This window comes from Prunus dulcis, chromosome 4, assembly GCF_902201215.1.
Source record: "Prunus dulcis chromosome 4, ALMONDv2, whole genome shotgun sequence".
NCBI classification, from domain to species: Eukaryota; Viridiplantae; Streptophyta; class Magnoliopsida; order Rosales; family Rosaceae; genus Prunus; species Prunus dulcis.
The window spans coordinates 1,803,749-1,828,602 of record NC_047653.1 but is presented as its reverse complement, the minus strand read 5'-3'; the positions used below and the strand labels follow the sequence as shown (position 1 = coordinate 1,828,602).

Sequence of the window (24,854 nt, the reverse complement as noted above, 5' to 3'; positions counted from 1 at the left end):
GAAGACATGTCAAACCAACAAGAAGGGAAGAGAAGTAGGCGTTACGTGATTGCATGACCTTTAGCGGGCCATGCATCTGATTATACCCCACATCACCCACACCTTGTAAGCGACCAAAACTCCCTACTCTCGCGAGTAAACAAATTTCTAAACTCGCTCTATCTATCCAACTTAGCTCCAAATTACTAAAACGCCCCTGTCTCGTTAGCTCAGGTGGGCATACAGGTCAGTAGCTTTTGCAGATAAAATGGGAATTTTTTATTCAAAGCCGCGACGACAACGACATTAGATATTATTTGAAACTTTTAAAAAAAATTAAATTTAAAAAAAAAAAAAAAAGTTTTAGAGAGAAACGACGACGCCGAACATAAGCCACGACTGGACGTGTTTTTTTTTTGGGGTCAAAACGACTGGACGTGTTTTTAAAGCTTCTTTTTAAGTGTTAAATATTTTTCAACAAAAAAAGGAAAAGTCTTAAATATAATTTTCACGCATTTATTTATTTAATTATTTTCTCTCACTTCCAGAAATAAATACATTTTCTTTCTTTCTTTCTATCTCTCTCTAAAACCCTCTCCAACTCCTCTGTCTCTGTCTCTCTCTCTCTCTCGCTCTATATGATTACGTACAGATCAGGCCGAAACAAACCACTGTATTTCGATATCTATACTGCTCTCTCTCTCTCTCTCTCTCTCTCTCTCGCTCTAGTTTCTCTCTCTATAACTCATCCGCTGCTTAATTTCTAGGGTTTTAGTTTCTTGTATGTGGAGCTTCTTCGATGTCGTCGTCGTCTTCCAAGGTCTGCTACAATTCCGAGTGCAAGGAATTGAAATCGGAGCATCCGAGAAAGGGCTGGCGGCTACGTACGGGAGAGTATGCTGAGCTATGCGATCGATGCTAGTAAGCCAAGCATTTTGTTTTGTTTTGTTTTTTTTCAAAATCTGTTAATTTGAACTGGTTCAGTGTTTTTTTTTTTTGTTTCAAGTCACGGCTTCATTTGACGTCGTTTCGAGTTGGATTGATCGATTTGAGATCGAGTTTAGGGTTTTAGTAGTGGGTTTTTGGGGGGGAATTTACTAAATTTGGAGGAAGTCGTGGCGTTATGCTCTAGTTTCGAGAACGAGATTGGGCTTTTGAAAAAAGGGTAGTTTGGGAACACTGGCTTTACCTCCGTTATCTTCTTATTCTTTCAAATTTGATTGAGGGCGCTGAATAGGTTGGCTCCTTTAGGTAAATGCGCGGGAGCTGTCATTTCGATTAGTGCTGAGCTGAACTGCTTGGTGAAGTAGGAGTTTGGAGAGAAACTATAATTTAATTTAGGGGAAAGATTAAAAGATTCTTTGTTTTAACTGCTCCATTGAATTCAACGGATGCTTTAGTGTGATGTTTATGAAACAATTTTGTTGCTTAACTTGGTTTTGGGAATATTTTTTCCCTTTGGTCAAATGTTCATATACAGTTTTCCTCATGAAATTCTTTTTAATTAAGCCTAACCTGCTGGTACTTATTTTTTGTGAATGCAACCTGCAATGCCTATGCTTGCCTTAATATAAGTAGTTCTCTTGAACGTGCAATATTACAATCCTTTCTGATTTGTTTGTCTGTATTTGTTGGGATATCGTAGGACATGAAGGTGAAAATGTAGAGTAGCTTAAGGTAGTTGGAGCTCTTGTTGAGAGCTTTGTAGGCTAAAAAAACTTAGAGAGATGCAATGAAATCCATAAAAAGAAGGAATGAAACTGCAAAATGATTATTTTTCTTCTTTTTTTGGGTTAATTGACAAAATATGGTAGGTTCATGTGAGAGTTTGACTATTTGAATCAATCAAATTAATCAAATATCCACGGCATCTAATGGTAATGGAAGTTTGTGTTCTCAATCAGAAAAGACGTCTATATGTCAGAAAAATTATTACAAAAAAGTAAAATTAAATTTTTGTTCCATGGGAGCCGTTGCCCCAACTAGGCATATGGAAGGTCCGCCTATGGTGTCAAGGTGCAGAATTACTTGGGAGAACGATTTTATTTGGGAGAACGATTTTATTTTGTTAGATTTCCCAACTTTTCAAGCTTAATTACCAGTTATTGAGTCAGTTCAGATACTTATTGTTAATTAGGGAAGTAAGGATGGCAAGGAAATGCTATTGCCTGTTGAATTCATTTTAAAACATGTTAGAATTTCAACTGGCTATATAGATCACAACTTGACTGTATCCGGTGATTCATCTACCTTAATCTTCATTCATCTTTCAAGTTCTAAGCTAGAATATTGTACGCTTTGTAGATTACACTGACAGATAGCTTTTCCCTTTTTTGTGTGATCTAAGTCTTGCTTATGAGGAAGGAAGATTCTGTGAGACTTTCCATATGAATGCCGCTGGTTGGAGATGCTGCGAGTCTTGTGGGAAGGTCAGTAGATAGTTTATGCTGTCTAATTTGTATCCTTTATAGCATAAACGTTTAGTGTTATAATTAATGTTGTATTAGATTAACTGACTTTAGTTTTGGATTTCTAGTATGAATGTTAATTTGGTTAGTCTTCCTTTGCAGCGGGTTCATTGTGGATGCATTGTTTCAAGTCATGCATTTACATTGTTGGATCCTGGAGGAGTTGAGTGCATGACATGTGCAAGGAAAAATTTTGTTTTGGTAGGGATTGTTTAAAAGTTTAAATAACTAAACTTCAATATCGTATGTTTCAATTGTCAATATTCTGCCATATCAACCTTTGTTTATCTTAGTTATGTTATGTTCCTTGAACGTACCACAACCGTGTTATTTTCTGTTGTTGAACAGACACCAAATCCAGCATGGCCAACATCTATGTTCTTCCATTCACCTTTATCTGAGAGACTTAAGGACCTGTCTGTCAAAAATTGGACTCATTTGGCTGGATCTGGTCCTGTACCATGGAGGCAAGCACCCAGTTTATTCAATTCTTCAATTCCTTCATCTGAGTTGCATACGAGGGTGCCATATGAAGTTGATGTTTCAACTGGGATTAACAAACTTAATGCCAGTGAAAGAATATTTGTATCCTCCATGGAAAAGAAGAAAGTAGAGGATTTTTCTGAAAGACTAATGAAAGTTAACCTCACTATGGGCACACAAGAAAGTCTTGAAAACGGGAAGCCAGGTATGGACTCTTTCATGGCATATAAGCTAGTGTGAAATATATATGCCAACTTGCCACATTTCTGTTTCCAAGCTGTAGGTAGATGGCTGTTAAAGTGTTGTCAACATTTTGTTGTAGGAAATAACCGCGAGGAGCAAAGTAGTTCATGTTTAAATATATCTCAGCAGTCTGCCTCTTTGAAGGAGGACCCTTCTACTCCACAATTTGGTCCATATGGATCTGTGAGTGAAACAAATGCTCAAGTGGGGGTTACTGGAACTAATTTGCGGCCAACCCTTCCTTTAGCAAAGCAGTTTAATGGTAATTTACAGAATGGAGTTGAATCATCTGCTGATACTCAGATCCGCAATGCAAGGCCTCGAGCGGATGCCCGGGGAAGAAATCAGTTACTTCCACGGTACTGGCCTAGATTTACTGATCAAGAGCTACAGCAAATATCTGGAGAGTATCCTTTGATTCAATATCTTTTTATTTCCTTTCTCTAAAAAGACAATGTTGTATATGTTTTAATATTATAATTGTTAAGGCTGTTTGTATAGTGGTCATGGCTCTTCTTAAAATTTGTTGTGCCTTGAATCTTACATACTGTAAACCTTAACCATGTTTAAGTAAAAATTCTGTAATAACTCCATTATTCGAGAAAATGTTAAGTGCGAGTGATGCTGGGCGGATTGGACGTCTGGTGTTGCCAAAAAAATGTGCAGAGGTGTGTCTTCATGTTTTCTCAGTTGGACCTGGCACTTGGCTTCTTGAGGCATAATGGAAAGAATTAGCATGAGCTATATTATATATTAGATTATTTTCTGAATCTGTCTTGTAAGTTTTAGCTTGACACAGTTTATTATTTCATAATCAATTAACATTATTTCCCTACGAGACAGGCCTACTTTCCTCCAATTTCTCAGCCTGAAGGGTTACCTCTTAAAGTTCAGGATTCAAAAGGCAAGGAATGGGTATTTCAGTTTCGTTTCTGGCCCAACAATAATAGCAGAATGTATGTTCTGGAGGGGGTTACTCCATGCATACAGTCCATGCAATTGCAGGCAGGCGACATAGGTAATGATCTTATATCACTGGAGAAATTTCTATTGAATGGTACCTTGTTCATGCTTAAACTTGGCGAGGACTCTGCCAGCAATTATTTATGGAGTTCTTTTGGATTTAGTTCAATCTTATTAGTTTTCTGGATTCTTGCATTATCCATTTATTTGGCTTATTATGCTCTCGAAGAGTGTCTTCCATGTTTCCTTATGTAATTTCTTGTTTTCATGCCCCTATATATATATATATATATATATATATATATATATATATATATATCTCTGTGTGTATTAGTAATTTCCCTACTGTGTGTGTTGTCAGCTTACTATGATTTAATCCATCTTGTTACTTTGTTCCCTCACTTTGGCACTGAAGAGTTATTCTGTTTTATCAGTAACCTTTAGTCGATTGGAGCCAGAAGGGAAATTGGTTATGGGGTTCAGAAAGGCTTCAACTGCCCCACCATCTGATCAGGTTTTTTGCTTCTCAACACCTATTTCCTTGTGACTATTTTTTTAGTTGTGATTGGCAATATATGCTTGATTTAAGTGGATAAATGGCAACTGGTAACCATATTAAAAGGCAGTATTTTATATTTCCAGTATGCACTTCAGTTAAGTTGGATGACCATGGTATTTTGTTTCTGAGTCTGCTTTGAATTACTTGATAATTTTAGTTGCATGCATTTTTGTTCCTTTATGTGGATCTTTGCATTTGGTTTGTTGTAAGGTCTACTACTAAGGCTTCGTTTTCTTTTACTTTATGTTTGCTTGTTAGGAAAACGAGACAAACAAGGCAAGCAATGGAGTTTCAGCCCTTGCAGATGTTAGTATAACAGAAACTAATTCTGGTTAAGTCTTTTCAATATTTGTCATATAAAAAATGGTTCAGATGTCGTATTAAAAATGGTACAGAATCACCTAGATTTTCATCAATGAACCAGGCTGAATTGGCAGATCCTAGCTCATGGTCTAAAGTTGATAAGTCTGGTTACATAGCAAAAGAAGCACTGGGATCTAAGTCTTTGATCTCTAGAAAAAGGAAGAACAGTACCTTGGGTTCTAAGAGTAAGCGCCTGAGAATTGAAAATGAAGACCTGATAGAACTGAAGTTAACATGGGAAGATGCTCAAGGCCTGCTTCGCGCTCCTGCTAACCATATACCTACTGTTGTGGTGATTGAAGGCTTTGAGTTTGAGGAATATGAGGTACATAGTTAATTATGATTCCTTTTTGGATAGGATTCACATTGCCAAATGTCGCTCATAATTTTTCTTGTTCTATAACTCTGATGTGTGTGTGCAATCCAATTCACTATGACGTCTGTGTTCTTTCCCTTTGACCACAACTGTTACATGGATTTGTTTTCTAATAGACCACAATTGCTAAGTGCCCCCAGAAAATAACGAGAGGTACAATAACTTTTGTATCTTGTGATGAGAACCGTGAAGAATTCTTAGTATCGTATCTTGTTATGATGGAACTACATTGATACACTTTATTTGTATGCCATTTCGATACTGACTTCCAAAACTAAATAATTAATTAATTATTTCAGACAGCTTTTACTTGAATAATTCCAAAGTGGCTTTTGAAAATATTACTTTATAAAAGCTTGTGATCTTATAGTTGTAGAGTTTTCTGGTCTGCTAGTGATTCCCCTCTCTTCTTTTCTGGATGCAAGAATCCTTCTCTTGGTTTGGGTCTTTACCAACCTTGTTACAAGTTGTGAATACCTCTATTCATTTTTTGGCTGAATGACATGAGCGGGTTATATAATGAGGGCTGCCCTCACCCATTTCCCAACCGTCAGGACCCAAAAACCCCATGTGAAATGTTAAATCAAAGCTTCCTCTCATAAAGCGGGAAATACCTCTTGGTGCTCATATGGCAGTGTTACATCTTTCATTGCATCTTTGTAGTTTTTCATGTGTTGTGTCTTCTAACTATGTTATCATGTTGAATATAGGGTTGGGATCCCTCCATTATGGATTCTGACATCTGCTATTTCTTACAGGATGCTCCAATTCTTGGGATGCCAACAATTTATGCTACGGGCAGTGCAGGGTAAATCATCTTTAGTGCTAAGATCTGTTTCTGAAGACTTCTATATTAGTTTTCTGTGTTACTTTTTAATGCTTTAGTTAACTTTTGCATATTTATTGAGAAAATTTATTGATAAGTTTGTGGGTCAGATAAGTGGTTCAAAAAATTTTGCCTAGGTGCTGCTGCTGGGTGAAATTTTTATAATTATTTTAGATTTCTGAAATATTTTGAAGAGCCTAATGGGGATTTTTTTAGGTTTGTCTGGTTATTTTCTTCTTGTTAGATTATACATGGTATGCTTTTTGTTTTCACTGATTTGCCTTGTACTCTTCAAGGTAAGAAAATGCTGTTTTTTCAATTAGAAAAAAAAAAATCTTGGTTAAATGGTGTCTCCAACTTGCACCATGCATGGAAGACAGTATTTGGGGTTTCCTCCTTTCTGGACCTTGTCTTGGTCTTCACATATGGAGCATGTTTTAATGCCTAGAATGAATCGGAAGAGTTACTTTCATCCTGTGTATTCTTTACCCTGAAGCTTTTTATTTTATTTTATTATAATTTCTATCTGTTAATCTCCATATCTAATGATTTTTTCCGTTCTTCTCAGTGAGAAGATTCAATGGGCTCAATGCGAAGATTGTTTCAAATGGCGCAAACTGCCTATGAATGCACTTCTACCCTCAAAATGGACTTGTTCTGATAATTCATGGGACCCTGAAAGGTAAAATGGACATTTTCTGTAAGTTCACCTTAAATTGATATGAACTCCAAGGACGTGCACATATGGATAAACTACATTTTATGTGTTAAAATTTATCTACCAGATCTTCGTGTTCAGCAGCGCAAGATTTGACAACAGAACAGCTTGAAGATCTTCTACCTTCCCATAGTACAGGTATGAATTGCTTGAGACAATTATTGTAATCCAGAGCTCATTGAGTGATGTGTCATAACTTGGCTTTGGGTCCCGTTCTCTTATGTTTGCCTGCGTATGATTAAAATGGTTCTTTCCTTTCATACTTGAATTTTTTTCTCTTACATCATATACATGTGCTTATCATTCCAAATTATCAATTTGTATTTGTTTTTTTTAATTCTGCTTGGGCAGTTACTTCCAAGAAAATGAAGGCTGCTAAACAGGACCCAGATAACATTGAAGCTCTGGAAGGGCTCGACACACTTGCAAACCTCGCTATCTTGGGAGAGGGTGAGTCACTCCCAGCATCAGCCCAAGCCACCACAAAGCATCCCCGACATAGACCTGGATGCTCATGCATTGTCTGCATCCAACCCCCCAGTGGGAAGGGTCCAAAACACAAGCAAACCTGCACCTGTAATGTATGCTTAACAGTGAAGCGCCGTTTCCGTACATTAATGATGCGGCGTGAGAAGAAACAATCAGAAAAAGAAGCGGAAAGTACACGCAAAAAGCAGCAGCAGCAGCAATTAGTAGTGATTGATAAAGTAGACGACGACACCCCCATATGTTGTAACGCAGGAAGCAGTAGTCCAAACCAGAAAAAGGAGGTCCTTGAACTTTCTGATGATGACCTTAACAGGACAAAATCCTCAACCCCACCTTTTAAAGGCCAAATTGACCTGAATATCCAGCCAGAGCGGGAGGAAGAGCTGTCACCTGGCTCCGATTCTGGCAGCATGATGAAGTTGCTCCAAGATGCCACAGAAAGGTATCTCAAGCAACAGAGACTGTCAAGTTCTGGTGGCAGTGAAAATTCATCAGGCAATCGGTCACAGCAAGTTGGAGGTGAAGCCGGAGGTGGGGAACCCCTCAGCAATGGTGTAACCCTCGGAAGTAGCAATCATGATGGTGGCAACGACTGTCCTGCAACTTTATCCATTAAGGCATCAGCATCCATGACTGCGACGGGATAACATTAGTGCATTGTTCTGTACAATGATATGTCAGTCATCAGCAACGTGGGGCTGTTGCTCCGAACTGAAGATAGTTTTGTTGTACATTCATCCACATGGGATCTCGCATCTTCAGGTTTGTACATAAAGAAGAGAGGTGGGAAGAGGGCAACTTGATTGAGAAACTATAATGTGATTCTGCAAATGTTGTCGTCTCTAAAGTAAAATTAAGCGGACATGAAAGCCTTATTATTTTTAATACGGAAACGATAAATGCAACTGAAGTGGGTGGCAGGTTGAAGCTATTTAGTTTCATTTTAGAAGCTCACCTCGCTGCCTTGATGCAATGACTTTGAGGATGTAACTAAATATCTCCTTTTCCGGCCGAGTAAAATAGAAATTGCATTCACCTCATTTTGTTTTGTTTATTTTTATGTGTATATATATATATATTTGAACAAACTTCCCTTGAAGTGGTCCAAGCTGAATTATTTTATTTTGGTTTCTTCATAAATTACATGGTAGTGAATCTATCTCTGATATGTATTACTGTACTACACTATAATTACTCGTAGATCTTTTTTATTTTTTTATTTATTTTTAATGATGAGCGATAAATTACTCGTAAATCTAGATGGGCAACTTTGGCTTATTTTGGATCTGATTTTATTTCCATCCTTGGGTTTTTGTCTTTATGGGCTTATTAATGATCAGTTTGCAAATACAAAATGGTTCATTATAACTACTTGTTGCTATCCATTTATAATTAGGGCAGGTTCAGAAAAGTGGGTTACACTATGATCCACAAATATCTTTACCAGACTAGCAGTCTCTTTTATGATTGGGAGGAGAGAAGTGTACGACCAAGTCAACCAAACTATATATCCTTTTTATAACAGATGAAAAAAAAATAGGAAGCTACCTGTTAACTAACCCATGAGCCACTGTACACCCATCCTTAAACGGCCTTATAGGTTTTAATTAACTTAATTTGGGTGGTCCTCATATGCAATTAATCCAAAGCCGCAAATGCATCCACCCTCACCGAAAATAAGGAAACTTCTACTTTCGTCCATATCTTGGGGACAGCTTCTGCTTTTGTCACCTCCTTTGTCTTCCTCCTCATCAATGTGATGCAGAGGAGGATGCAGAAGCCTCAAACCCCCATCAAAGACACAAACGCTTTGAACACATGAAGGAGAGATTTGATTAGCTTAGCTTAATTATATGCATGGTTTTTAATGCACTTTTTGTTTGTTGTCCACTCAATTTTTTCACAGACATAAAAGAAAAGGAAGGAAAACCCATTTTGCAGAAGATCAACAAGAGTGAGTGATACATAATATCATCATCACGCCAAGATGAACGACTTATTTTCGAGCTCGTTCAAGAAATACACTGACCTGAAACAGCAGGCCTACCTGGACGATATGGAGGCCGGGAAGGAGACTGTTAATCTTGACAAGTTCTTCGAAGATGTCGAGAATGTGAAGGAGGACATGAGACAGGTTGATAAGCTGTACAAGCAGCTACAAGATGCCAATGAAGAGAGCAAGACTGTGCACAATGCTAAAACCATGAAAGAGCTCCGAACCCGCATGGACTTGGATGTCGAGCAGGTCCTCAAGAAGGTCAAAATCATAAAGGGAAAGCTTGAAGGTTTGGAGCGTTCCAACGCAACTCACAGAAACCTTCCTGGTTGTGGCCCTGGCTCCTCCGCGGATCGAACCAGGACCTCAGTGGTTAGTGGTTTGGGGAAGAAACTCAAGGACATGATGGATGACTTTCAGGGATTGAGAGGTAGAATGACATCTGAATATAAAGAAACAATAGAACGCAGGTATTTTACTATAACCGGAGAGAAAGCGAGTGAAGAAACTATCGAAAATTTGATATCGAGTGGAGAAAGTGAGAGCTTTCTGCAGAAGGCTATTCAAGAACAGGGGAGAGGTCAGATTTTGGACACCATATCAGAAATGCAAGAAAGACATGATGCTGTGAAGGAGATTGAGAAGAATTTGATTGAGCTCCATCAGATATTCTTGGACATGGCTGCTCTGGTTGAAGCACAGGGTCACCAACTCAATGACATTGAGAGCCATGTCATGCATGCCAGCTCGTTTGTCAGACGCGGCACCGACAATCTTCAAGAGGCCAAAGAACAGCAGAAGAAATCAAGGAAGTGGACATGCATTGCTATAATTCTTGGAATAATCCTCGTCATTCTCCTCCTAATTCCGATTTTGATTCAAGTTTTGCCTCATATGTTGTAGGAAGATGAAAATGGGGGAGACTTTTACTTTGTTCTAATTGGAACTCTGAATGCATGCATTTATTCTGATTCTAACAATAGGAACATAGTTAGATCTTGCACGAGTTCAGATACAAAAAAAATTACATAAATAAAAAATTTTGGTTCTCGAGGGGTGATGTTTTAATGTCTCACAAACTCCATTTGTGACACAAAAATAAAGCAAACTTAGATATGGAGGTTCAATGGGTTCGTTCATTCACATTTGGGCATCTTTAAGCTTTTGAGTCTCTCGGGCCACCAATCATGAAAGGGACCAAATTTGCAGATGGGGTAGATACATGAAATTCTTATGCGAGGGTTGTAGACATTATTGTAATTGATTTTTATCTCATTCTATGAAGGCTTATTTATGTACATGTCCCATGTGCTTTCAAAGTTGTCTTCGATTACCACATGTTCTTTGAAACGTCTCAAAATACCACATACACTTTTAATAATTGTCTCACGTTACCTATTCCGTCAGTATTAAGAGACATTCCGTTACGTGGTGGGTTTATTGAGTAATTTGGGGTCTGTGTTGGTGGTGGGTTGAGATTTTTGGAAGAGAAATCTTCTGGAGGCTGTTGTGATAAGTGGGTGAGGCTTGGTTGTATGTTCAAAGGTTGAGAGGGTGAAGAGGAGGGTGATGAAGACCAAAAGGGCATAGATGGAAATTGTAGATTGGGCTTTGGGCGGAAGGAGATTGGTTCGTCTGAAAGAAGAAGAAGAAGAAGAAGAAGACCCATACCCCAAGAAGTGGGGGCCACATCACATAACAGAACTTCTCTTAATAGGAGGCGGAATAGGTAAGGTGAGACTGTTATTAAAAGTGTAGGTGGTATTTTAAGACGTTTCAAAGAACAGGTGGTAATCTGAGACAACTTTGAAAGTATAGGAGGCATGTACATAAATAAGCCTTTTATGAATTACCCCCTCCTCCCCCCTCCCCCATTCCCAGTTTCTTACAATTTGTCCAAGACTCTCAAATGTTAAAGTTGTGCACCCTTTTGAGTTTGATGAATCTATTAAGGGAGAACGGTTGGGCTGAGCTATATATTCTGGTCTTTAATATTACAGGGTCATTCTATAGTGAGGGCCATCTAAGACCCTTAGATGATGTCCTATCTCTTTACCGTTGGATCAAACTAACCAACTTGATCCAACAACTAACCAATTTGATCCAACGACTAAAAGATGGGGTCTTATCTAAGGCGCTCACTATGACCCTTTAATATTACAACCAACATTCCTAACAGCATTAAAACAACACAAATAAGGCCAAAATTAGTGCACCTATCTAAAAGATTCTAACGCTAGTTTAATAGAATAAGGCCCCAGTTTGGTGCACCTAACCAAACTCAGATTTCGAGAAGCCTGTGGTTGTTAACTTATGGCACAATAAAAAAAAAAGGTAGAAAAACTATTCATTTTTGTACAGAGGACAGCCACTCATCCATCAAAAAATTTGCTTTCACAAAATGGCCTGATATTGAGCATTTCATTTCAATCAATCCACTGAGATCATATACCATTAAGAATCATGAAACCAAATTGAAGTACTTCCTACAATGTAGCTTGAAAATCATATCTGGCATGATTGACACAAAATATCAATACTAATTACTAAGTTCAGAACTCAGGCATACCCAAAATATTATATATGCAGTAGAAAATTAGTAAATCCCTTCTGAGAGATCACTGAGGTTCTTGCAAGTAGCTGTGTCAAGTACCATAGTTTGGCAAAGCTGCCATAAATGAGTTGTAGGACGACTCAAGATCAAAGTGAAGCTGCCTAGACTGCTGCTCTGTCAACTCATCGGCCGCTCCCATCTTTGATAATCTTGCAATCCACTCCTTCAACTTCACCTTCCCCAAAAAGTCTGGTGGCAGAAAGGTCAACTTACCCAGAGACGTTAAGAGGTCCGAGAGCAGCGGGTGCACCTGATCAACTGCAACCATGTTCAGCTTCAATGAGTCCATTGCAGTGATGAAATTCTGTGTGCATTCTGCCACAGCAGCAGCTGAGGAAGTCATGGAGGCAGCTGCAGCAGCCCGATGCTCCACTGTGGCAGGCACCCCTGAGGTCACAAGGCGGTTTATAGCTGCTGGGCAGTCCATCTTGTATGTTTCTGCAAAGCGCTCGATGCTTGGGATGGTGTCTTTAAGCGTGGAAGCCAAAGTCTTAAAGTGGGCAATGAGCTTTTGGCATTCAGTCTCATACGCTGACGAAGAGATCACATCACGAATATATGCCTTTTCAAGCTTCTCGGTGGTCTTTATAATGGCGTAAAGTTCAGCAAAACTATCATACATTTCTCTTTCACGCTTGTCATTCGCCAGCTTGACCTCCATTTTACTAATGTGTATGGATATACTTCTTTGGGTTAGAAAATAAGAATCTCAGGTAGATTTGTGTATGTGGAGGATTGGAGAAGAGAACGGGACACGCGCAAAGGAGAGAGAACCTTATTCACTGAAGACAGAATTGCATACAAAGAAAAAAAAGAAAGAAAAAAGGTATGAGAATTTATCCCTCAAGCAACAACCAGAAAGAGAAAAGAAGATCATAGCATCTCAGAAAATCAACATAATTTAACAGAACAAAGTTAAATACAAAGATTCATAACATACCATAAATTACAGTTGTCTTTGATGGTCAGAATTACAGTTAACTAGCCTACAAAACAGAAAACTCCAGTCAATAAAGTGTGTTGCAAAATTTAGCTTATATATGGATCGACTTCTTTATTTAAGAAAAATGATGATTTATATTCTTTTCCTTTTGGCCAGAGAACAAAGATGCCAAACATAGGTCTCTAATTTTATCCAAGTCATGGGAAAACCAAAGCAAAATGTATAATCCTAGCAAGTAAGAAGCATACTAGAATAATGGAACTAGTTAAACAGCGAAAAGTTCCAGATCACAACCTAAAACACACACCAAGAAAACTACCCTGATTTTCAAAATCTCACCCTACATATAAATATTTCAGCTTGAGCACCACAAACATAGGTATAATGTCTTGGACTCCATTATGCTCAATAAAAACTCTGAAATCTAAGAGAGACCTTAGTTCACCTGGAACCTAAATATACATGAATGTTTAAGTCTTCACAGAAAATTGACGAAAGAAAAAACACATCCATGGCATACCCAGCACACCAAACCAAATAGTATCTTAAATTGGCAAGAGAAACACACACCGAAAAGCAAATTAGTCTCACTATGTAAACATGAAAGCCATGGCCCCCAATCTCAACTGCGAAAACATGGACGCCATGGCTTTCTCATCTCAAGAGGCCATGCCCGCAGATTAAAAAGAAAAAAGAAGGAATTACAACATCCAAACAACACCGCCAGCATAAATCAGCACCCAAAGTGAAACGAGCTCAGAAATGTAACATAAATCCGAGAGCTGAGAGATTACCAAGGAGAAGCTCGGATAGAGAAAAGGAGAGAGCTTGGGGCTGCTCCTGAGGTGGGTAGCTGAAATTACAAAAAGAAAAAGAAAAAAGAAAAAAACTCGAGAGAGGGGTCGCGCCACAGAGCGTTGTATATCCGTCTCGGAGAAGAAGAGGGAGAACGTCTGATATTATGACACAGAAGAGAGAGGAGAAAGAGAGAGGGAGGTTGCGTGTGCGTTAGCGTACATGATTGTTGCTGCTTACGGCATCTCCGTGTAGCAGTTGGAAAGCGACAAGGCCTTCTTTCTTTTCTCTGTTTCCCAGACCGCGTCGTTTACGTCACTTTCTGAACATTATCACCATAGACCTCCATAGGCCCATTTAGAACATAGAATATGGTTTTGTTTTGGTTGGCTTCCAAATGGGCCTAATCTTAATGGGCTTTTAGTCCAGAACAGTAATACTTAAGCGGGTGTATTCAATTCATATTTATTAAGATTTTTTTTAAGTGAATGACTTTCATAGAGATGACAAATTCTTAAATACTTTCATAGAATTGATAAAAGTCACTAGTAAATTGGCATGACTTTTGCTCTTAATAATTAGCCTTAAAAGTATGGAAAAATCATTCATTGGATAAGCTTTTTAAAAGTCATTAACTTTTTGAATACCACCAAACTTATAAATACTTTTTAAAAGTCATATCTGAATACCACCAAACTTTTAAATACTTTTTAAAAGTCACAATTGAATACCACTAGACTTTTAAATACTCTTTAAAAGTTTAAATTGAATACCTCCAAACTTTTAAACTCTATAAAAGTCATTAAAGTTTGAATTGGATACACCCCCTTAGAGTCGCATTATTTTTTGGGGTCAAAATAGTTACATTTAAGGATGATAATGACGCAAATTGGAGCGAGTATGCCATTTATATTCCCATCCTCATCAAGTATTTTCTCGTTATGCCTGCTTATATCTTCGCAATATTCAAATTGTGGATTCTCGTCTCCACTTTCGTTGGATTAGGTTTTCCGACTTGCCCCATAACAAAAATATCAAATTTTTTAGAACTTGAAAGAAGTATTATGAGCCCAATATATAGATCAATCTAATATAAAATATGAACTTGTTAGCCAAATTAGTGCCTACCAAAACTACAACGTTAATAGTATAAATCTAAATGAAGAATCATGATACCAACTATTAAAATAGATTGAACAAGGAGGGTTTAGGTAGGGGATCTATACATGAAAAATTCATCACATTTGTCTCATTACTCGATTTTTATATTTTATACCCGACTCATTAAAAGTAAAGTTCTATGAAAACCCTAATAAACGGAGGAAATGGCATTCATAGAGTTGTATTCCATGTCAAGTAAGGATTTTTTTTTTGCGGCAAATCCATGTAATCCTATTTCTACATAGGCAAATAAAATATATGTATCAAAAATAAAAAATAAAAATCCAACTCTATAAATGGAGTGAGAAGAAAAGTACACAAGTATTTTCTTAATTATTTATCTTTCGCTATAACAAAAATAATAATTTATCTTTCGGAACAAATTCCAATTCCGGTTAACAGTAGATCGAAGCTTGTGTTCCCTCCCATCCACCCTCATATTTAGGGTTTTTTTTCAAACCCAAAATTCCCGATTATTGTAAACCCAAACTGTTCCCAGGGATTATCAACTCTTATGTCTGCAACTTCGGCCATGTCGATCTCTCAGGAATTATACCCATCCCAAGACGACCTTCTTTACGAAGAAGAGCTTCTCCGAAACCCCTTTAGCCTCAAGCTATGGTGGCGTTACCTCATCGCTCGATCCGAATCTCCATTCAAGAAGCGTTTTATAATCTACGAGCGAGCACTCAAGGCCCTTCCTGGGAGCTACAAGCTTTGGAACGCTTACCTTCGCGAACGCCTCGAGCTGGTTCGCAATTTACCCATCACTCACTTCCAGTATGAAACCCTCAACAACACTTTTGAAAGAGCCCTGGTTACTATGCACAAAATGCCTAAAATTTGGACTATGTACTTGCAAACTTTGACGGAGCAGAAGTTGGTCACTCGGACTCGCCGGACCTTCGACAGAGCTCTGTGTGCTCTTCCGGTGACGCAGCACGACCGCATTTGGGACCCGTACCTGAAGTTCGTGAGCCAAACCGGTATCCCAATTGAGACCTCGCTTCGGGTTTATCGCAGGTATTTGAAATATGACCCTACCCATATTGAAGATTTCATTGAGTTCTTGATAAGTTCTAGTCTTTGGCAAGAGGCTGCCGAGAGGCTGGCTTCAGTTTTAAATGATGATCAGTTTTATTCGATAAAGGGGAAAACGAAACATAGGCTGTGGCTGGAATTGTGTGATTTGCTTACTAAGCATGCTACGGAGGTGTCAGGCCTCAATGTAGATGCTATTATTAGAGGTGGGATTAGGAAATTTACAGACGAGGTGGGACGGTTATGGACCTCACTGGCGGACTATTACATTAGGAGGAATTTGCACGAGAAAGCTAGGGATGTATTTGAGGAGGGTATGACTACTGTGGTAACGGTAAGAGATTTTAGTGTAATTTTTGATTCTTATGCTGGGTTTGAAGATAGTATGCTTGTCCATAAGATGGAGACAGTGGATTTGAGTGATGAAGAGGAGGAAGAAGAAAAGGGAGTAGAAGAGGATGGAAATGAGGAGGAAGAAGATCTTCGATTGGATGTTAACTTGTCTTTGGCTGAGTTTGAGAAGAAAATGCTAAATGGGTTTTGGTTACATGATGATAAGGATGTAGATTTGAGGTTGGCTCGATTGGAGCATCTTATGGATAGAAGACCTATACTGGCTAATAGTGTTCTTTTACGACAAAATCCCCATAATGTAGAGCAGTGGCACCGAAGAGTGAAGCTCTTTGAGGGCAATCCCACGAAGCAGATACTTACTTACACAGAGGCTGTGAGGACAGTTGATCCAATGAAAGCGGTGGGGAAGCCCCATACGTTGTGGGTTGCGTTTGCTAAGTTGTACGAGAATCACAAAGATATTGCAAATGCAAGAGTGATTTTTGATAAAGCAGTTCAGGTGAACTACAAGACAGTGGATAATTTGGCTAGTCTTTGGTGTGAGTGGGCAGAAATGGAATTGAGGCATAAGAATTTCAAAGGAGCACTGGAACTAATGAGGCGGGCTACCGCAGAGCCATCCGTTGAGGTGAAACGCAGAGGTATCATCGTTAATTGGTTTTCTGTGTGTTTTTTTTTTTAATGTCCTGGTCTGCTACTTTCGAGTATGTTACTGCATTTTATTAGAGTGTGAGAGTTGGAATTTTAAATAATAAAAAAAGAAGAAGAAGAAGAAGCTTGACTAATTCAGTATTGTAATTGTTCTGTTATCTCAAACATAGAAACACTTCCTGATATATCTTCAACCTAGAATCCTGCAAATAATTGTTATGCTATTGTTTTTATACTTTGAAGCCATATATTTTCTTATAAATTAAAAGGTGTTTGCTTTGATTTGTTTGGTCTTATCTCTAATAATTATTCCAAATAATGTTTTCGAGATCTACAATTGTCACGGACTTCCAAGTGCCTTCATCATTGTTGTTATAATTTTGATATTGCTAAATTTCAGTTCTAGAAATGCTCAAAAGAAATTTTACTCTGAGCTTATGTTATATATATTTTTCATTTCCCATTCTTTTTCTATTTTTGGTTTAGACACCTCATTTTATTTCTCACTTCTTGTTTTGAATGTTGAACTGTAACTTATGTGGCATTTGTGGAGCTATAACTAAACTTCTAACCTTTGGCTTATGCTTTTGCAGTGGCGGCTGATGGGAACCAACCGGTTCAGATGAAGCTGCATAAGTCCTTAAGAATTTGGACTTTTTACGTGGATTTAGAGGAGAGCCTGGGTAAATTGGAGTCCACCCGGGCTGTTTATGAGAGGATACTGGATTTGAAGATAGCCACGCCACAAATCATAATCAATTATGCATTGCTTCTGGAGGTATGTCATTCCTTTCATTGCTCTTTTCTTGAATTTTTACTTATAAATATCTTATGATGACAATTTATCATACGATGACAATTTGACTGTGCAGGAGCATAAATACTTTGAAGATGCGTTCAAGGTGTATGAAAAAGGTACCAAAATATTTAAGTACCCACATGTCAAAGACATATGGGTTACATATCTCTCTAAATTTGTAAAGAGATATGGGAAGAAAGAACTGGAACGTGCAAGACAGCTATTTGAGGATGCTGTTCAAGCGGTAAGAACATTATCAGTCCCTTTAGACTTTATTCTGGTAATATGAGTTACTCTGGTATTTCTAAAGCACTGGATTCTTGATTTTTTGACAATTAGTAGAGGGATTACACAGTTTATCCGAGCTGAACATGACTAGTTTTCACCTTGGTTTGGTTAATGAATATACTTTTATCTGATTAGCAAGTTGATTATTGAGATTCTGTCTTGTATCATTCTTGCATCCTACTATCCATTGTTTAAAGTGAACTTGACTAGATATTGAGGTCTAATTGCAATTGGTTTTTGTATGTCTGCTTGTGGTCTACGTTTCATTGACAATCAATGGGGCCTGCAACGCTGTTTACTTGTGTCACTGTGTTTGTTGTGTCCAATAATTATCTTGTTGTCTTCACACTACGATTGTAAATACTCTATTACTCTGTCTTGGGATGAATGGGAGGATACCCTGATTATTATAAGCCAAGCTTGTTTTGAAGTGTGCAAGGACCTTCCTCTGTGTTATTCCTCTGTGTTATTTCCATGAATTCAATTGTGAGAAAACGTGGTAGGTCTTAGATTCATAACATACCAAAATAAATGTTGAAACTTGAGGACATCTGGAGCACATAGGAAATTACTTAATTTTAATCAACATGTTAACCTACCTTTGGCCTGACTTGCTAGATCCTGTATTTTTTTGCGTGTCCAGATTCTCCTTCTGGTTTGCAGATGCCAATCACTCTACTGACTCATGTGTATTAGTGTGTGTGTGTGTGTGTGTGTGTGTGTGTGTGTGTCGGCGCGCTCTTCACAACTTGGAAATCTTTTTTAGGTTTGAGTTCAACATGCTAGAGTGTTGCCTTTGTACATCATTATTTTATTGTGTTACTAACCTGAAAATGGTATTTCAGGCGCCTGCTGATGCAAAGAAACCTCTGTATCTTCAATTTGCAAAGCTGGAGGAGGATTATGGTCTAGCAAAGCGCGCTATGAAGGTCTATGATGAAGCAACTAAGGCTGTTCCAAACCATGAGAAATTGAGCATGTATGAAATCTACATTGCCCGTGCTGCAGAGATATTTGGCATCCCCAAAACAAGGGAGATATATGAGCAAGCAATAGAATCCGGTCTTCCAGACAAAGATGTGAAGACAATGTGCTTGAAGTATGCTGAGCTTGAGAAGAGCTTAGGAGAAATTGATCGTGCTCGGGGAGTATATATATTTGCATCACAGTTTTCGGATCCACGGTCTGATGTAGATTTCTGGAACAAATGGCATGAGTTTGAGGTGCAACATGGAAATGAAGATACCTTCCGAGAGATGCTTCGAATTAAGCGAAGTGTTTCTGCAAGTTATAGCCAGGTTTGTTTTTATCTTAAATATTTGTTACCCTTAATTTTTGTCAGCAACCTAGGTAGAGGTTCTTTTGAAGTCTTAGAAAAAGAATTCCTCAATTGCTCATTTCAAATCTCTCCCTCTCTTTTTGTTTTTTTGTTCTTATAGACACACTTTATTCTACCCGAGTATATGATGCAAAAGGATCAGAGGTTGAACATGGACGAGGCAAAAGACAAGTTGAAACAGGCTGGAGTTCCTGAAGATGAAATGGCTGCTTTAGAGAGGCAGTTGGCACCAGTGGCTAACGGTACTACCACCAAAGATGGTAACAGAAAAGTGGGCTTTGTGAGTGCTGGAGTAGAATCACAGACGGACGGGGGGATTAAAGTTGCTGCAAATCATGAAGACATTGAGCTACCCGATGCAAGTGATTCAGAAGATGATGAAGGGGTTGAAATTGCACAAAAGGAGGTCCCATCTGCTGTTTTTGGAGAGTTGGCTAACAAGAGAAAGGAGGCTGAAAAAGATGAGGGCGGAGATGGTGCTGCTGCGACCAAGGACGGTGACAGCCACCTTGGCGCCCTTGAGAGAATAAAAAGGCTAAAACGAGGCGGTTGATTTAAGAACATTTTGATGCATATGTCGACTAACTGTTGAGCCCCCTGTATTCTGGTTTGTATCTTGGACCTGTATATCTTATGCAAGAAAGTAGCTGTAGTTTTCTGTTCACACTCAAAATGTTACTACTGGGTAGCGGAGTCTGAAAGGGGCTTCTTCTTGTTTGCAGATTTTGAAAGAGGTTCAACGGAATGAAGTTACCACATTTCCATTAGGGTTAATTTCGATTAGTACCCTGAACTTCTACCCTTAAGGCATGTTTGTCCTTGCACTCTCAATTTTAATGATTACATTCCGTAAGCTTTTCAATTATTTGCAATTTGGTTCCGGTGTTAACTTTGACATCAAAATTTCCGTTAATTGCTTGCATGGTAAGCATGGGTCTCATCTATTCACTTATTTCGATGTCGGTTGAAGAGTATTTTCGGGTAATTGGTGTCTTCTCATCCATAAAGAATTGACATTGAAATAAGTGAATAGGTGGGATCCAGACTTGTCACGCAAGCAATTAACAAAAATTTTGACAATGAATTTTACGCCGGAACCATATTGCACAAGATTGAGAAGTTTAGGGTATGTAATCTTTAAAATTGAGATTGCATGGGCAAATGTGCTTTAAATGTAAGAGTTCAGGGTACTAAATTGAAATTAACCCTCTCCACTAAGATAAAGGCTTAATTACACCAATGCCTTTTGAAACTTCGGTTAAATCTCATTTTGCTTTCTCAAACTCAAAATGACCCACTTTCATACTTTGACCGAAGTTTGCTGACCCACTTTACCCCTTATTATCAATTCCATCTAAAAGTGGGAAAATTAGAATGCATTAATGGTTGGTCCAATGGTCACCCACAAAACTAAAGGTTTCCAATGATGAGCTTTCAATTGTTATATTTTTTTATCCCATGAACTTCTTGAAGATTGATGGGGAAAAAGAAAAAAAAAAAAATTTCTTCAAGAAGTAGTTCCGGAGAGGTGGTTGTGACTGTGTCTTGCTTGGTTGTGATTGTTAGGTTTTCGGCATTTTATCTTTTTCAAAATGTAGTTTTTAAGCTTTTATTTAATTTTTAATTATTAGCATATTTAATTATGTTTTTATTTATATGGAGGTGGGCTCTACTTGCCACATCACCCATTTAATTGGTGAATAATAATCCATGTTTACTAAATTACAAAAACATCCATATGTGGGTCATCTTGAGTTTAAAGTGGATAAAATGAAATTTGACCTAAATTTCAAGGGCATTGATGTAATTAATCCTGGCAAAATTACTCGTCTCATTCTCAAGTTATCAACAAGAAAAATAATGCGTCATTCATTGTGGGTTTGGATAAGAACCAACCAAGCAAATCAATTATAAATTAATGAGCTTCACCCAAAACTATAGGGTAGGGTTCATATAATTTAGACGGATGGAAAGCCATGTTTAGGTCACTCAGTCACTAAATATTTTGACTAATCAGAATTATGGACTAGTGAGTTTCCAGAAGTCTCGGATCGGAGTTTCTTATCTCACTAATTTTAAGTTTTTTATTCACTAAATTCAAAATTATGGTTTTGCCAAAGACTAAAGTAAGAGAAAAAGAATTTGACAACTGAAAAACACAATCAAGACGAAGATACATACAAGTTACAACAACAACAAAAATACTTAAATAAATTAAAGTTTCTTCCTTTACAATACAACCAAAAAGAGAACAAAAGAAAAAAGGTTTCTTTCTTTACAGACAGAGACTGACTGACTTATACATATATATATTTCCTTCCTTTTCTATGACGATATAACTTTGTTACATGAATTTTTGAATCGAATGGAACTTTGAAAAACACAAACAACCCCCAAAAAACAATAATTGTGAATTTGTAACTCCCATCTTTTTCTTTTCTTTTTGATTAAAATTAATTTCAATCTAATTTTAAAAATCTCTTTTGACTAAATTAGGAGAAAAATAAAAAAAATAAACTTTGACCATATATGTGATTAATGGCTTCCACGCTTGACCGTCTCCATGTATTGATTCAACGACTCTTGTCTCTGCAACCTCATTTCCTCATTGAACTTGTTTATGAACGCTTCAACTCGGCGGTTCAGCTCGTCCTGGCTCAGCGACGGCTCTTTCCTCAGCTTCCCTACGCACCCAGCCGATGCTGTCACTTGCTGCTGATTCGTCCAGTCCTTGAACGTCTCTGAGTTCAGCACCGCTGACGTGTCCACTGCTGAGTCAACCTTGAGTTGAACTTGACGGCCGTGATTCTCCCACGTCTCGCTCTTCTTCATGTGCCTGCTCAGCGGCATCGAACGCCCTTCCGTAATCGCTTTCCACGTGTTCTCCAATGTGTCGTGCCGTTTTGGCTTCGCTACTCTCAACGGCTTCCCACCTGTCAAAATGTTTCCCGGTTAATAAATCGCTAAATGACCACTGTACCCTTATGAGCCAGAGCATTTTTTACTTTTCAACCGTTCATTTAAAGGGTATCATAGACAATTCAATCGCACGGTGTACGAAATAGACATATACGCACGCCACATTTGAACTCTATTTTGTTTCAAACTTCAGCACCGTTACTTCACTACCGGCCAACGAAGCTCTAAACCTAGACGCTAATAAAGATTATATTAATTAAACAGAAAATTACGACCACGAATTGAGAATTAAATACCTTCAGGACTGGATCTAGCCGGTTTCCGGTGGCTGAATCTCACAGAAACCAGAGGTTTGTCCACCGGCGAAGCAATCTCGTCGGATTTCATCACACTCTTCGGCGGCGTCCACGTGGAGCTCGAGATCACAACCTCGTCTTCATCTAGACGAACATCTTCAACCTCCGGGGAAGCAATCTCGTCGGATTTCATCACACTCTTCGGCGGCGTCCACGTGGAGCTCGATATCACAACCTCGTCTTCGTCTACACGAACATCTTTAACCTCCGGCTCAGGCTCTGCTTCTACAGAGCCATTGATCACCGCAGGCCCCTCCTCGTGCACCTCCTCATGAACTAGAGGCTCTAGATATCTCTGCTGCTCGTAAACTGCCGGCGTCTCCGAGACGGTCGATTCAGACTCTTCCGGTTGAGGCTTAGGCTGAGGCGAGCGGTCGTTGTGGAACCTCGAGGAAGCGACGATGGTGATGATGATGCCGTTGATGAGAACGTAAATATACGGAGGCCTGAGCAAGGATCGGAAGGAGGCGCACACGAGCGGCAAGTGAGAGGCTACGAATTCCATCACCAGTGGAACGGAGAGCTTCATAGCCCACGCCAACGCCACCACGCCACTCGAAATTAGCACAATCTTCAAAGAAGCAATCCACGCCATTTTGATTTATAATTATAATCAAGTCTTAATTATTTACTTAATTATGGTGAGGGATTAAGACTGAGAAAAATGTTGTGTTTGTAGTGAGAAGTAATTGGTAGTCCTGGTGGATTGAGTGATAATGCATGGAGATATACATATGTATATAGAGGGAGGGAGGGAGAGTAACGGACGCGTTTTTCTGATGGGACCTGAACCGTTGGATCTTTCTGAGGAGGAAGGAACGGCTTAGATGTTCGGGGCGGGCCTACTTGTGGAGTGTCGGAGGAATATCCACGTAGAAGGGCCCACGTATCAGATATAGTAAAGAGCTGGACGCTAGAGTCTCCTCTTAATGCCAGTGACATTTTTTCTTCGTCAATCGTGGGCATGGCATGATGATAATTTGTCAAGTTGGCAACTTTTGACAAGTGACAGTGAAACAGTCTAGTTTCTATCTCAACAGTTATGCTCCTAAATTCGGACTGTTGATGAACATGATATTCATATTTAATTAACGGTTAGAAATCGTAGTTCAACCACGAAAAAAATCATTCCATTTCACACGAAACCCTTTTTTATTATTTATATTTATATATATATATATTTTTTGCAATGAGGAAATTCAGGAATTAAAATTTGATGAACTACTCTTCTTAGTTGATTGCATTATTAATTTTGAAGATATTTAATTACTTATTTTAATGTTGAACTCACATTAAATTTTATTATGTATGTTTAGTAAATAAATGTGAGGAAGCCACAAATTTAAATTATTCTTACAGAAAAGTAGGAATTAAAATCATTACAATACTCTTTCATAAACTCTTTTTTGTAAATGGGGGGGTCACAAATCTCTTTTGAGATCAAGGTAAAGAGGTTTGGCTTTAGCCTTTAGGTGACAGAAAAGTTTAGAACTAAATCTAAAATAGAAAGCACTAATTTGAATATTTAAATGGGCTGAAGAACGGTCTTAAGACCGTTACTCAAGGAGAGTGTAGTAACATCCTGGAAATCACCCTAAGCTGGCTAACAAGTGACACGTGTCTTGCAACACCGCTAAGGCACCTATAAACCGACCACGACCACCACCACGCACCATATCGATCTTTCAGGTACAGCTGGGTTAGGAAAATGCTTAATTACTTCCTTTATTTTCTTTTTACAAAAGATAATTAAAATATAGTGGAGGGAGGCCAGATTTTCTTCTTCTTGAAGCTTCCTAAATTATTATTATGCATGAGCAAGATATTATTTGATGACATTAGCAAGATATTATATTGTTAAATATAATAATTATATTGTTGACTAAACTTAATCTTGTACTGTTTTTAGTCGATGGAATACTACAAAACCATCTTAGTCTGTCACACATGGTGAGATATCATTACATACTTAATTATGTGTTACGGCAACACATGTACGTTCTCCTCACATCCAGCAAAACAATACTCATCATAGCTTCTCGGTATACAATTTCCACGACACACGTTTGTAAATTAATTATTTGCAGCCAGAAAATAAAAAAAGGGTTTTCTCAGTCTAGGTCTTTTCAGA

The 24,854-nt window shown here is 38.3% G+C and overlaps 5 protein-coding genes across 7 annotated transcripts; 3 read left to right on the top strand and 2 right to left on the bottom strand.

The window, feature by feature from the left end:
• The first annotated feature begins 540 nt into the window (after positions 1-540).
• On the top strand, positions 541-8,589 carry LOC117624388 (B3 domain-containing protein Os07g0563300). Of its 2 annotated transcripts, XM_034355594.1 has the most exons (15): positions 570-652; positions 747-900; positions 2,327-2,408; positions 2,550-2,648; positions 2,796-3,135; positions 3,253-3,580; positions 3,745-3,841; positions 4,017-4,191; positions 4,571-4,650; positions 4,954-5,001; positions 5,120-5,383; positions 6,193-6,242; positions 6,829-6,942; positions 7,046-7,116; positions 7,330-8,589. In XM_034355594.1, exons 2-15 carry the CDS (start codon positions 779-781, stop codon positions 8,112-8,114), a joined length of 2,655 nt encoding a protein of 884 aa, XP_034211485.1. In that variant the 5' UTR covers positions 570-652; positions 747-778; the 3' UTR covers positions 8,115-8,589. The 2 variants fall into 2 exon arrangements, with proteins under 2 accessions (XP_034211486.1, XP_034211485.1); XM_034355595.1 differs by lacking the exons at positions 4,954-5,001; positions 5,120-5,383 and having other exon boundaries at positions 541-900.
• A 537-nt stretch (positions 8,590-9,126) lies between these two features.
• On the top strand, positions 9,127-10,763 carry LOC117626710 (syntaxin-124-like). The gene has a single exon (XM_034358524.1). It carries the CDS (start codon positions 9,455-9,457, stop codon positions 10,364-10,366), a length of 912 nt encoding a protein of 303 aa, XP_034214415.1. The 5' UTR covers positions 9,127-9,454; the 3' UTR covers positions 10,367-10,763.
• Positions 10,764-11,855: 1,092 nt separating this feature from the next.
• LOC117625911 (vacuolar protein sorting-associated protein 28 homolog 1) lies at positions 11,856-14,026 on the bottom strand. 2 transcript variants are annotated; one of them, XM_034357498.1, is made up of 3 exons: positions 13,815-14,026; positions 13,018-13,063; positions 11,856-12,859 (listed from the first exon to the last, which is right to left on the bottom strand). In XM_034357498.1, exon 3 carries the CDS (start codon positions 12,736-12,738, stop codon positions 12,109-12,111), a length of 630 nt encoding a protein of 209 aa, XP_034213389.1. In that variant the 5' UTR covers positions 12,739-12,859; positions 13,018-13,063; positions 13,815-14,026; the 3' UTR covers positions 11,856-12,108. The 2 variants fall into 2 exon arrangements, with proteins under 2 accessions (XP_034213389.1, XP_034213390.1); XM_034357499.1 differs by lacking the exon at positions 13,018-13,063.
• A 1,282-nt stretch (positions 14,027-15,308) lies between these two features.
• LOC117624834 (pre-mRNA-splicing factor SYF1) lies at positions 15,309-20,313 on the top strand. Its single transcript, XM_034356306.1, has 5 exons — positions 15,309-17,012; positions 17,616-17,800; positions 17,895-18,065; positions 18,955-19,407; positions 19,549-20,313. The coding sequence occupies exons 1-5, from the start codon at positions 15,491-15,493 to the stop codon at positions 19,999-20,001; spliced, it is 2,784 nt and encodes a 927-aa protein (XP_034212197.1). The 5' UTR covers positions 15,309-15,490; the 3' UTR covers positions 20,002-20,313.
• A 1,319-nt stretch (positions 20,314-21,632) lies between these two features.
• Positions 21,633-23,421, bottom strand: LOC117626799. The gene is made up of 2 exons (XM_034358641.1): positions 22,664-23,421; positions 21,633-22,381 (listed from the first exon to the last, which is right to left on the bottom strand). The coding sequence occupies exons 1-2, from the start codon at positions 23,316-23,318 to the stop codon at positions 21,984-21,986; spliced, it is 1,053 nt and encodes a 350-aa protein (XP_034214532.1). The 5' UTR covers positions 23,319-23,421; the 3' UTR covers positions 21,633-21,983.
• Positions 23,422-24,854: the final 1,433 nt, after the last annotated feature.